The following is a 13,480-nucleotide window of genomic DNA, read 5'->3' as shown; positions in this document are numbered from 1 at the left end:
CCCTAGCCGCTTGAGCCACAGGCACCAAGCCGAGACAGAGTCTTAAGCTCTCGCCCTGGGTAGAGTGCCATAGCATCATAGCTCACAACAATCTCAAACCCTGGCTCTAATGATCCTCTTGCCTCAGTTTTTCGATTTTTTTTAGGAGACACAGGCTCTCACTTTTGCTCAGGCTGGTCTCAAACTCACGAGCTCAAGCAATCCATCCACCTTGGCATCCCAGAGTGCTAGGATTACAGGCATGAGCCACCGCACCCGGCCCATATATTCTTTTTTTCACTCTTTTATTTTGATCAATATAATGTTAAGTGTGCTGCAGAAGTTTAACTATAGGTTCAAGTGTGCCCTGAGATAAAAAAGGTTGAAGAACACTGTTCTAGAAACATGTCAAACAGCACAGCCAATTTAAAAAGTTAATGTAAGGTTAGGGATAAAAACCCACCTTCAGGGTAAAATGAACATTATTCTGGTGCAAGTACAATAAAAGCCCTAAACTCAGCATTTTACCATTCACCCATGAAACTTACACCCAACATTTTGAAATAAAAATTATTAAAAAAAAAAACAAACAAGGCCAGTTGCAGTGGTTCATGCCTGTAATCCCAGCATTCTGGGAGGCCGAGGCAGGTGCATTGCCTGAGCTCAGGAGTTCAAGACCAGCTTGACCAAGAGTCAGACTTTGTTTCCAAAAATAGCTGGGCCTTTTATATATGTCATATATATAAAAAAAAAGAAAAAGAAAAGAACGCTGATGTTTAGGCACACATAACTGGCACAATGAAGAAAAATTAATTCCCTTCCACTGAATGCCCTGATGATAATAACTACCAGAGCTACATACACATGAGCTCTCAAAGACCTGATAGACAATGTTACAAGTTTATTACCACTAAACTAAAATAACACATTTTGTTTTAAAATCAATACCTTTTACATTTTTCCGTGGTTTGGAGGATTTCTTCTCCTTTAAAGTGTGATGTTTAGTAGACTTTTGTTTTCTTTTCTCTTCTTCAGCAAGAACTTTCTGAAGCAAATGAGCAAAAAAATCGAAGTCAAAAGGACGCTTTTCCTCTGTTTAAAAAAAAGGAAAAGAACTTTCAAGTTTTTGTTTTAAAAACACTACTTCTAACTTTTATTTAAGTATCATAACATAAAAGCAAATGGGCTTTTCTTTCAGCAGAATGGGTAAATAAGCACACAATAGAACACCACTCAGCAATAAAAATAATAAATTAGTTTTTTTTAAACAGCAACAAACTACTAATACAAGCAATAATATGGATGAATCTCAAAAACAAGGTGAAAGAAATTGCATATGAAAAAATGTATACTGTACAATTCCAAGAATCAGATATTCTAGAACATACTAAACTGATCTGTGATGGTTCAAATGAAAATAGTGGTTGCTTTGAGCTAAAAGGACAGCATCTGATTGATTAGAAAAGGAAACATTTTCATCTGAAGTGATGAAAATGTTCCCATATATTGTTTAGGGAGAGTAGGTACACAAGTATATTCTTTATCAAAACTCAAATTATACTTTGAACTATGTGTAAATATGTATCAACTTTTTAAAATGACAAAGATGGCTAGGGAAGTTCTCAAAATGCCCGTCGCTACCATATGGCCTACCTTTACCGCAAACACTTCACCATTTACTCTTCCTAATTGAGCAAAGTGGAAATAAATGAATGTTAATCAAGAACACTCACTGAATACTCAATCGAAGGCACTAGTATCAAAAAAAAAACAACTATCAGTAAGCAAACCAAGAATGAATTTAGTACAGGAGTCAAATCTTCGTACAAGCTAAACTTACAGTCAATGTTGAGAAAATGATGCTCTAAGCTGGGCTCAGTGGCTCACTCCTATAATCCTAGCCCTCTGAGAGGCCCAGACAGGTGGATTGCTTGAGTTCCCAGATTCAAGACCAGCCTGAGCCAGAGCCGAGACCCCCATCTCTACTAAAAATACAAAAACCTGAGGCAACTCTCCCAAGAATTGGCGATTGCTCTATGATGCCATAGCACTCTACCCAGAGTGATAGCTTGAGACTTTGTCTCAAAAAAAAAAAAGAAAAAAAGAAAATGATACTCTATATACAGAAGCCAAAGACTGGTTTGATTATAAGATGGCCTCAGAAAAGGAAGTATATAGTAAATTAACAACACTCTCAGGAAGCCAAATCCAAATCTGGAATTCCTAAGGCTCTGTTCTGCTATAGACCAAGACCTCATCTGTTCTGACTTTCCACAACAATGATTATGAAAGACACACTTAGCATTCAAAGAATCCATAAAGGCTCTCCACACGGTTCCCTGAGAAATTCAAAACATAAGTTCCCCAAAAACTTATGTAGGTGTTTTTATTGTGTGTTTTGTTATTTCACTACAGCACCCAAAATGAGCAAGGTTTTGTGTTGTTTTTTTTTTTTTTTTTTTTGAGACAGAGTCTCACTATGTTGCCCTGAGTAGAGTACTGTGGCATCACAGCTCACAGCAACCTCAAACTCTTGGGCTTAAGCAATTCTCTTGCCTCAGCTTCCCAAGTAGCTGGAACTACAGGCACCCACCACAACACAGGCTATTTTTTTGTTGCAACGGTCATTGCTGTTTTAGCTGGCCCAGGCCAGGTTCAAACCCGCCAGCCTCGGTTTATGTGGCTGGAGCCCTACCAACTGAGCTACGGGCACCGTCCAAAATGAGTGTTTTCAAACTGAGTTTACTATGTTGCCAAGCCAGCCTTGACCTCCTGGAATCAAGGGATCCTTTAGCCCCGGGGTGACCAACCTGTGGTACCTGAACTGCTTGCAGCCCAGGATGGCTTTGAAGGCAGCCTAATACTAAGCTTACTTAAAACATTATGAGATTTTTTTGTGATTTTCTCACAAAAATCACAATTTTTTTTAGGGATTTCTTTGTGATTCCTTTGTGATCAAGAGATCCTTTAGCCCAGGGGTGACCAACCTGTGGTACCGGGACTGCTTGCAGCCCAGGACAGCTTTGAAGGCAGCCTAATACTAAGCTTACTTAAAACATTATGAGATTTTTTTTGTGATTTTCTAGTGGAACTCAAATTACACAGTTCTCAAGCATGAACATTGTAGACGACAATGTTGTCTCACAGTATCATGTAAAATATACATACGCTCTATTTATATGCACACAAGGCTTCAGTTTTATAGCAGTGTTCCACTTCTAGTGTGTTATGTGTTATCTTCCAAGTACAGTCAAATTGACACTATCAGAATTTACATGTGTTCACCATGACTTGGCAAGGCAGTGATTGTCAATAATATTTTAACCTACCACTGCAATGTTAGGTGCATAATGTTACTTAAAAGTCAGGTGAGCATTCTTTTTTTTTTTTTTTTTAACAGTCTCAGCTCAGCGCCTGTGGCTCAGGTGGCTGGGGCACCAGCCACGTGCACCTAGGGTGGCGGGTTCAAATCCGGCCCAGGCCCGCCAGACAGCAACGACGGCTGCAACCAAAAAAAAAAATGGCCGGGCGTTGTGGCAGGCGACTGTGGTCCCGGCTACTTGGGAGGCTGAGGCAGGAGACTCACTTGACCCCAGAAGTTGGAGGTTGCTGTGAGCTGTGATGCTATAGCACTCTACCCAGGGGACAGCTTGAGGCTCTGTCTCAAAAAAAAAAAAGTCTCACTCTTCTTCCCTGGATAGACTGCCAACCTGAGTAGAATGCCCTGGCATCATCATAGCTCACAGAAACCTCAAACTCTTGAGCATGAACAATACTCTTGCCTCAACCTCCCAAGTAGCTGGGACTACTGGTGTGAGCCACTACAGCAGCTCATTTTTCTATTTTTATTAGAGACAGGGTCTCACTCTTGCTCAGGCTAGTCTCCAACTCCTGAGCTCAAGTGGTCCACTCCCCAGAGTTGCTAGGATTATAGGCATGAGCCTCAACTCCCCAGAGTTGCTAGGATTATAGGCATGAGCCACCATGCCGGGTCTCTTATTTGACTATTAAGCATACTTCAACACCTTGGTGGTGCCTTACCCATTGTGCATCGGCCCACTGCCCACACCTTCTGTCGACAGACAGATGTAGCTTCTATTTTTCTGTCAACTAATTTTCATAATAAAAGTAATTATAGTCCCTTATATACTATCATGTTTTTAATACCAGCATGGCTTCTACAACATCTTAAAAGAAAACAGAATGCAAAAACATAGAAAAATTATAGATGAAGAAATACTACTCAATGAAAAGTAGACAGATGACTGCTTTTTTGTCAAAACAAATAGTAAAGTACTGTGCTTAATTTGTAGGAAAATTGTGCAAATTTGAAAAGGCAATATATGCAAAAACATGCTGCCAAATTTAATACACAGGAAGAACTATGTTACAAGGAAAAAAGAGTAGAAATAGAAAAGTCTATCTTCTCAACCAAAACTTTTTTAAAGGAGTAACCACTCAGATTCTATTGTAAAAGCTAGTTATGTGGTAGCACATTTAACAGCAAAAAAATCAAAACCATTTATTGAGCGAGAGCTTATCTTAAGCAATGTACGAAAAGCATAGCAGACAGAATTTGCCCTGAAAAAAGGAGGGATATTTCTAAAATCAGATTGTCTCACTAGACTGTAGGCAAACAAATTAAAGAAATCAGAAAATCAAAAGAAACTTGGAGAACAAAGCTAATTTTTTTTTTTTTTGAGACACAGTCTCACTTTGTCACCCTTGGTAGAGTGCCCTGGTATCCTAGCTCACAGCAATCTCAAACTCTTAGGCTCAATCTCTTGCCTCAGCCTCCCAAGTAGCTGGGACTACAGCCACAGGCCACAACACCCAGCTAGTTTTAGAGAATGGGTCTTGCTCTAGCTCAGGCTGGTCTCAAACCTGTGAGCTCAGGCTATCCACCCACCTTTGCCTCCCAGAGTAGTAAGATTACAGGCATAAGCCACCACGCTCAGCCTCAAAGCTGCTAATTTTAAATTTTATGTTTCAGCGATGGATGACAGCAGTGATGCTACCAATATAGCTCAACTTGACGTTTTGATTAGAAGTATTGATGACAAATATAATGTCACTGACAAAATGGCTTCTTTAGTGTCATTAAAAGACACAATTAAATCAAGATTTAAGGAAACAGCAAAGAAAAAAAATGTTAAAGCAGCACTCTTTGTTCACTGTCAACATATCTGGTATAGTTACTGATGGTGCCCCAGGGATGGTAGATAAAAGAGAGGGACTTGTAAAATTAATAGACGACAATGGAATTGCCACCCAAAACTCACTTTTGATGAAATATAATGGCACAGTACATCAACAAAACTGATGTGTAAAAGCTTTAAAAATAGATAGCATCATGCAAATCATCAAGACTGAATTTCATGAGGGCCACGGGATTGAATCGTTGCCAATCTGGAAATTCCTTAAAAGTACTGTGCTGACTGACTATGGCAAAATCATTTACTTTTTGGAAGTAAGGCAGCAATGCCAAGGCCAAATGCTGAAAAGATTTTATGACTTGACAACATGTTATCAACTCATTTATGGTATTAAAAACAAATTTGCACCAGAACTTAATGATAAAACTGCTTTACAGATTTACCATTTTTCTTTTTTGTTGTTGTTGTTATTGCAGTTTTTGTTTTTATTTTTGGCTGGGGTTGGGTTTGAATCCACCATCTCTGGTATATGGGGCCAGTGCCCTACTCCTTCAGCCACAGGTGCCATCCAGATTTACCATATTTATTGGATTTAACTGCTCATATAAAAAAGGTAAATGTGAAGGCTGCACCTGTGGCTCAGTGGGTAGGGCACCGGCTCCACATACCGAGGGTGATGGGTTCAAACCCAGCCTCAGCTGAACTGCAACCAAAAAATAGCCGGGTGTTGTGGCAGGTGCCTGTAGTCCCAGCTACTCAGGAGGCTGAGGCAAGAGAATCACCTAAGCCCAGGAGTTGGAGGTTGCTGTGAGCTGTGTGACGCCACGGCACTCTACCAAGGGCGATAAAGTGAAACTCTGCCTCTACAAAAAATAATAATAAATAAATAGTTTAAAAAAAAAAAAGGTAAATGTGTGCCTTCAAGGTGAAACATAACTTATCAATACAATGGGTTTTTTTGTTTGTTTGTTTTGTTTCTTTGAGACAGAGTCTCACTCTGTCACCCTCGGTAGAGCGCTGTGGCATCACAGCTCACAGCAACCTCAAACTCTTAGGCTTAAGCGATTATCTTGCCTCAGCCTCCCAAGTAGCTGGGACTACAGGCACCCACCCACAGCACCCGACTAATTTTTGGTTGTAGTTGTCATTGTTGTTTAGCTGGCCCGGGCTGTGCTCGAACCCATGAAGCTGGTGTATGTGGCTGGCACCACAAACACTGTGCTACAGGTGCCAAGCCAAATGCTTGAATCCATAACAGTGCTGCAGATGAAACTGAAATTATAGCAAACTCAAATTAAGGCAAAGAATTTCATTCACTTTGACAAGTTAGCTATTGGCTAAACATGGTCCTGTAAACAGTGAAAGAATATGTAACCCTGCACTTCAATTTGATGTAAGAATTTAAAACAGATTTCAACATTTCCAAGAAAATAATCAATATGTAGGTCTATTTTTAGTCAACATAAATATGTTGCCTGCCAGTTTTCAAATGAAATGCATAGAGCTGCATTCTGACATTGGACTTAAGGAAAAAATTAATCACGTCTCTTTACTGGACTTTAGAGGTCGTATCTTCCCAGGGACAAATAATCCCTCACCTCACAATCACATCTTGAATTCATGTTATCACTTTTTGACAACTTCTAAATTTACAATTAACTATTTAAGAATGAAGTACATTAAGAGTAAAATTAGAAGCAAAATATCTGATAGGCATCTTGACAACTCATGGAGAATTACAACTTCCATCAAACCAGATACTGATGCATTAGTTTCTCAAATACAATACCAAATACACCACTAGTTTTATGCTGCTCACATTTATAATAAAAAATATAAATCAGGGGGGCGCCTGTGGCTCAAAGGAGTAAGAAGCCACCCCCGTATGCCGGAGGTGGCCCCGGCCAAAAAAACTGCAAAAAAAATGAAAGTTGGACCAGTGCCTGTGGCTCAGTGGGTAGGGTGCTGGCCCCATATGCCAGAGGTGGTGGGTTCAAACCCAGCCCCAGCCAAAAATATATATATATATACAGCAAAAACAAATATACTCTATTACTTAGATATGTATATCTTCTATATTAGTGATTGCAACCTGTTTGATGACTTTAAAATTCTCTGGGCAGCGCTTGTGGCTCAGTGAGTAGGGTGCCAGCCCCAAATACCAAGGGTGGCGGGTTCAAACCTGGCCCAGCCAAACTGCAACAAAAAATAGCCGGGCATTGTGGTAGGCGCCGGTAGTCCCAGCTACTCAGGAGGCTGGGGCAAGAGAATCACCTAAGCCCAAGAGCTGAAGATGCTATGAGCTGTGATGCCACAGCACTCTACCCAGGGTGACAAAGTGAGACTCTGTCTCTAAAAACCATCAATCAATTTGATGTAAGAATTTAAATTTAATCAATAAAATAAAATTCTCTGAACAGGCTGCTGTATTCTTACCAGGGGTCCTCAAACTTTTTAAACAGGAGGCCAATTCACCGTCCCTCAGACCGTTGGAAGGCCGGACTGCAGGCTGCGGGACGAGTCGGCTGCTAAGCAGGACAGGCAGCGGCAGCCAAAATCACCCGGCGGGCCGGATAAATATCCTAGGTGGGCCGTAGTTTGAGGACGCCTGCTTCAGACTATTATGTTAGGACTTTATTAAATACTTATCTGTAGTGGCACATATCACCAAAAAAAAATTATGCATGGACTTATTTTTAATCATAAGCACTTGTTAGTATTTGTACATATGTGTGACCCAAGACAACTAGACAAAAGGTTGGACACCGCTGCTCAAACCGACCCTTGAGTAGCTGGAAATATAGATACATCCCACTGTACCAACCAGAAAGTTTTGTTTTGTTTTGTTTTGTAGAGACAGAGTCTCACTTTTTCGCCCTTGGTAGAGTGCAGCGGAGTTCGCTCCAGCAACCTCCAACTCCTGGGCTTAGGCGATTCTTCTGCCTCAGCCTCCCAAGTAGCTGGGACTACAGGCGCCCGCCACAACGCCCAGCTATTTTCTGCTGCAGTTTGGCTGGGGCTGGGTTTGAACCCGTCACCCTCGGTATATGGGGCTAGCACCCTACTCACTGAGCCACAGGCGCCTTCCCCAACCTGCAAGTTTTAAAGGTAACTATTTTTTTTTTTTTTTTTGGAGACAGAGCCTCAAGCTATCCCCCTGGGTAGAGTGCCATGGCATCACAGCTCATAGCAACCTCCAACTCCTGGGCTCAAGTAAGTCTCCTGCCTCAGCCTCCCAAGTAGCTGGGACCACAGGCGCCCGCCACAACGCCTGGCCATTTTTTGGTTGCAGCCATCATTGTTGTTTGGCGGGCCCGGGCTGGGGATTCGAACCCACCACCTTAGGTGTATGTGGCTGGCGCCTTAGCCGCTTGAGCCACAGGCGCCGAGCCTAAAGGTAACTATTCTAATAGTCTTCAAAAAGGCCCCACACTCTAAGTAGATTTTTTATGTATTCATACATTATTTTCTGATTATAATGTATTAAACATAATGAAGAGTTCCAGAACTACTTCACTAACATGCAGTAGGTTGAGGACCACAATATCCCAGATCACCTATGAGCCATGCCTGGTGGTAGTTTGTTTTCCTGAAGACCCAATATAGCACTGGGTATAGGATCCACTCCTATACCTTAGTTGTTATGCATAAAATAAACATAAATGCTACACAATTTAAATTCTCTCTATACTTGAATTTTATTCTTATAATTAACACTAAAGTTAATCTTATGGTTTCATGAACATCTCATAATAATAAAATACTGATAATTATGGTTCCATGAAAAATATATACGCTCCGAAGAAAAGATATAAAAATGTTATTGATTGATTGATTGATTATTAAGACAGGGTCTTGCTATATTACCCAGACTGGTCTAGAACTCCTGGGCTCAAGGGAATTTCTCACCTCAGCCTCCCCAGTAGTTGGGATTAGAGGTCCAAGCCACCCAGCTCAGGAGTCTCACTCTATAGAGTGCCATGGCATCATAGCTCATAGCAACCTCAAACTCCTAGGCTCGAGCAATCCTCTTGCCTCAGTTTTTCTATTTTTAGTAAAGACAGGGTCTCGCTTTAGCGCAGGCTGCTCTCCAACTCCTGAACTCAGGCAATCCACCTATCTCGGCCTCTCAGAGTGCTAGAATTACAGTCATGAGCCAACACACCCAGCCCCAGAAACTACTTTAAAAAGTAAATTTAATTGTTTTCCTTTAGACATCCCTTAATGTCTTTCTCTAGACTTAAATAAAGGAAAAAATGTTGTTATTAATGAGAATATTAGTTAGAAGCTAAACAGTTATCTATTATTCCCTCAAATCAGTTTAAATTCAATTCAAATGATACCTCTTCAAAGAGCTGCTCTGCTCAATTCAAACATTCACCCCCAACAACCTCTTTTTATTTCTTCTCAGAAACTTATCAGTATGTAAAATTATCAGGTTTACCAACTATATATTTTCCTCCATCCAATTACATAGGATTCTCATCTGCCCTCTTCACCATCATATCCTCAATAACTAGAATAGAAACTAGCACAGAGCAGGTGGTCAGTGTTACGGACTGAGTAACTGAACACTGGAAAAAGATCTTCAGTGTTCTAACTTTCAAAAACAAGTATCTCCTATCCCCTTAAATACAGTTCCTTCAGAACAAAGAAGACTTAAAAGTGGCAGGAACCATCAGTTCCTCTATAAGCTCCTGGACTTAAATGAGAAATCTGTTTACCTGTTTCTGGATGATTTGACTAATCTCTTGCCTACAGATTTATAGCAACTACCAAGCCCATGCAGCAAAATAGAAAAATTTCCAGTCTCATTTTTCCTATGCCAATATAGGGACAAAACAAATCTAAAACACACCAAAGCCAAAGAGAAAAGATCAGTCATTTTGAATACTCTTTAAGCGACTCTTTGTAAAAGAAGTCTTAATACTTACGGAATGCTTTGTCTATTCTCCATCCATTTGTTTTCTCCTCACGTTTAAATTTATTCTGTTAACAACAACAAAAAAAACTTATAGTAATTCTCTCCAATTAAACAAGATTTTCTTAAACATTAAAATGAAACTCTTGGCTCAGCACCCCATAGCTCAGTAGTTAGGGCACCAGTCACACGTACCAGGGCTGGTAGGTTCGAACTCAGGCGGGACCTGCTAAACAACAATAATGACAACAACAACAACAACAAACAGCCAGGAGTTGTGGGGAGCACCTGTAGTCCCAGTTACTTGGGAGGCTAAGGCAAGAGAATCACTTAAGCCCAAGAGTTTGAGGTTGCTGTGAGCTATGATGCCACTGCACTCTACCAAGGGCGAAAAACTGAGACGCTGTCTCAAAAAAATAAATAAATAAAATATACAGATGGTGGGTGGCACCTGTGGCTCAGTGAGTAAGGCACTGGCCCCATATCCTGAGGGTGAGGGGTTTGAACTAGGCCCCACCCAAACTGCAACAAGAAAAAATAGCTAGGCATTGTGGCAGGTGTCTGTAGTCCCAGCTACTCGGGAGGCTGAGGCAAGAATCACCTAAGCCCAAGAGCTGGAGGTTGCTGTGAGCTGTGACACCACAGCACTCTACCGAGGGCGATAAAATAAGACTCTGTCTCTAAAAAAAATAAAAAGTAAAAAAAAATAAACAGATGGAAAAACTTCATTATAAGGTCATTAGGAAGTTAGAGGGCATAAGTTTGTGTCTAAAATGTCTAATGATGCATTCAATCTTAAGAGAAGGAACAGTCAGCCAATCTCTTGCTGATCAGTGATCTACAAGCTTTTACTAAAAACATAAAATAAAACATTTTCAAACTTTCAAAACTGAAACACAGGAAAAAAGAATGGGAAAAAGTGGACAGAGCTTTAGTAAGCTGTAGTACAGTGTCACATAGTAAACCATCTAAGTGGGATCCCAGAAGGAGAGAATAAAAAGCACAAGAAATAGTAAAAGAAATAATGATTTCAAATTTCCCAATAGAATGAAAAATGATCTGAAAATCTAAGAAACTCAACAAACCCAAAGATGAGGCATATCATCATCATCATCATCATACTGCTAAACACGTAAGAAAAAGTATCTGGAAAACAGCCAGAGAAAAACAATCCATCATATACACGTATAGAGAGAAAAATGATATGAATCATGGCTGCCCACTATACATCTGAAACACTGGAGAAAAAGAGAAAAAAAAATGACATCTTTAAAAGATGAAAAGAGGGCTCGGCACCTGTGGCTCAAGCGGCTAAGGCGCCAGGCACATACACCTAAGGTGGCAGGTTCGAATCCAGCCCGGGCCTGCCAAACAACAATAATGGCTGCAACCAAAAAATAGCCGGGCGTTGTGGCGGGCACCTGTGGTCCCAGCTACTTGGGAGGCTGAGACAGGAGACTTTCTTGAGCCCAGGAGTTGGAGGTTGCTGTGAGCAGTGAAGCCATGGCACTCTACCCAGGGGGGACAGCTTGAGGCTCTGTCTCAAAAAATAAAAATAAAAATAAAAATAAATAAAAGATGAAAAGAGGCCAGGCCTGATAACTCAAGCCTGTAATCCTAGCACTCTGGGAGGCCAATGCAGGTGACTACTTGAGCTCAGGAGCTCAAGACTAGACTGAGCAAGAGTGTCACCCCGTCTCTACTAAAAATAGAAAAACTAGTTGGGCCTCATGGTAGACACCCATAGTCCCAGATACTCACAAGGCTGAGGCAAGAAGATTGCTTAAACCCAGGAGTTTGAAGTTGTAAGCTATGACACCACAGCACTCTAGCCTGGGGCAAGTAACAGAGTGAGACTCTATCCGCCTACTCCCACAAAAAAGATGAAAAAAAAAAATTGTCAAACCAGATCATTCTGCATGCACCTAAATATCAGTTACCCTTCAAAAACAATGCTGAAATAAGGACAGTCAGATAAATGAAAGCTGAGAAAATTTTTCAACAGTAGATTTGTTGTTCAGATGGATAGGTATGAATGAAAAGCACCAGAAAGGACACTCTGCCCAAAGACCTGCTGGAACCACGCTAAACCTTTAAGAGAAGAGACTAAATGATTTTTGACAGAAGTCAGTCTACTCAGATCATCAGAGAACTCCAACCCTAGACAAGCAACTTCTAGCCTTCACAGAATTTTAACATTTTCTTTTCCTTTAACAAAGATCAACATTACAAAATGAATATAAATATAAATAGTTCCTTATCTCTTGCAGAAACACAAGTATTGCATTATACTGTACGATGCCCCTTATGTAATGTCCCACACAATCCATACCTAGCTACGGTTCTAGGTGTATAAGGCTTATCTTTCCTAATGACTCCCCTTTTACTTTATTTTTTTGAGGGGAGAGACATAATATCTCACTATGTCACCCTCAGTGGAGTATGGTGGCGTCACAGCTCACAGCAACCTCAAACTCTTAGGCTTAAGCGATTCTCTTGCCTCAGCCACCCAAGTAGCTGGTACCATACGCACCCGCCACAACACCCAGCTATTTTTTGGATGTAGTTGTCATCATTGTTTGGCAGGCCCAGACTGGGTTCAAACCCGCCATCTCCGGTGTATGTGGCTAGCTTCTGAGATACAGGCGCCAAGGAGAGGTTCCCTTTTATTAATGAAATGAACAAGATGGAGAAGAGAAAAAAAGAAGAGAGCCCACAGTAGGGTAAAGATCTCACCACAATTAAGAAAGCATATGGCAACAGAGTATAATAGTATTCAAATGCACTCCAATCCAGGAAACTTCTATAAAGTTCTTCAACAAAGAAATTAAAGAATGTCTAGATGTGATGGCTCACGCCTGTAATCCTAGCACTCTGAGAGGCCGCGGCAGGTGGATCTAGCTCAGGAATTCAAGACCAGACTGAGCAATACAGAGACCCTGTCTCTACTAAAAATAGAAAAACCCAGCCAGGCATGAGGGCAGATACCTGTAGTCCCAGCTACTTCGGAGGCTGAGGCAAGAGGATGGCTTGAGCCCAACGGTTTGAGGTTGCTGTAAGCTATGAAGATACCATGGCACTCTATACCAGGGTGACAAGAGTAAAACTGTGACTCAAAAAAAAAAAAAAAGAAAAGAAAAACAGAGAAAGCTCATCCTCTCAGGTAACTACAGCTGCAAGTGACATCAGTTTTGCTAATAGTACCACTGGTTGTTCCCAGTGTTAAGGTGGCCTAGGAAAGTAATAGTTAAATTAGATAATGAAAACTATGTAATTCAGAATTATTCTTTTTCTGCTTCTGTAGAAAATTCTGAAATATATTTGATGGTCAAGAAGGTATGTTTAGGCTCGGCGCCTGTGGCTCAAGCAGCTAAGGCGCCAGCCACATACACCTAAGGTGGCGGGTTCGAATCCAGCCCGGGCC

General features: G+C 41.0%; 1 protein-coding gene across 1 annotated transcript in view; it reads right to left on the bottom strand.

The window, feature by feature from the left end:
- BDP1 (B double prime 1, subunit of RNA polymerase III transcription initiation factor IIIB) overlaps positions 1-13,480 on the bottom strand; it is a 114,892-nt gene that overhangs the window by 77,789 nt on the left and 23,623 nt on the right. Inside the window, exons 7-8 of the mRNA XM_023510861.1 lie at positions 10,070-10,124; positions 928-1,071 (exon numbers count right to left, since the gene is read on the bottom strand). Of these exons, the coding sequence (XP_023366629.1) occupies positions 928-1,071; positions 10,070-10,124 (199 nt within the window). The remainder of the gene's footprint in view (positions 1-927; positions 1,072-10,069; positions 10,125-13,480) is intronic.

This window comes from Otolemur garnettii, unplaced genomic scaffold (genome assembly GCF_000181295.1).
Source record: "Otolemur garnettii isolate 467f Iridium unplaced genomic scaffold, OtoGar3 scaffold00017, whole genome shotgun sequence".
NCBI classification, from domain to species: Eukaryota; Metazoa; Chordata; class Mammalia; order Primates; family Galagidae; genus Otolemur; species Otolemur garnettii.
The sequence above is the reverse complement of the archived record's forward strand: the minus strand, read 5'-3'. Positions and strand labels throughout refer to the sequence as shown.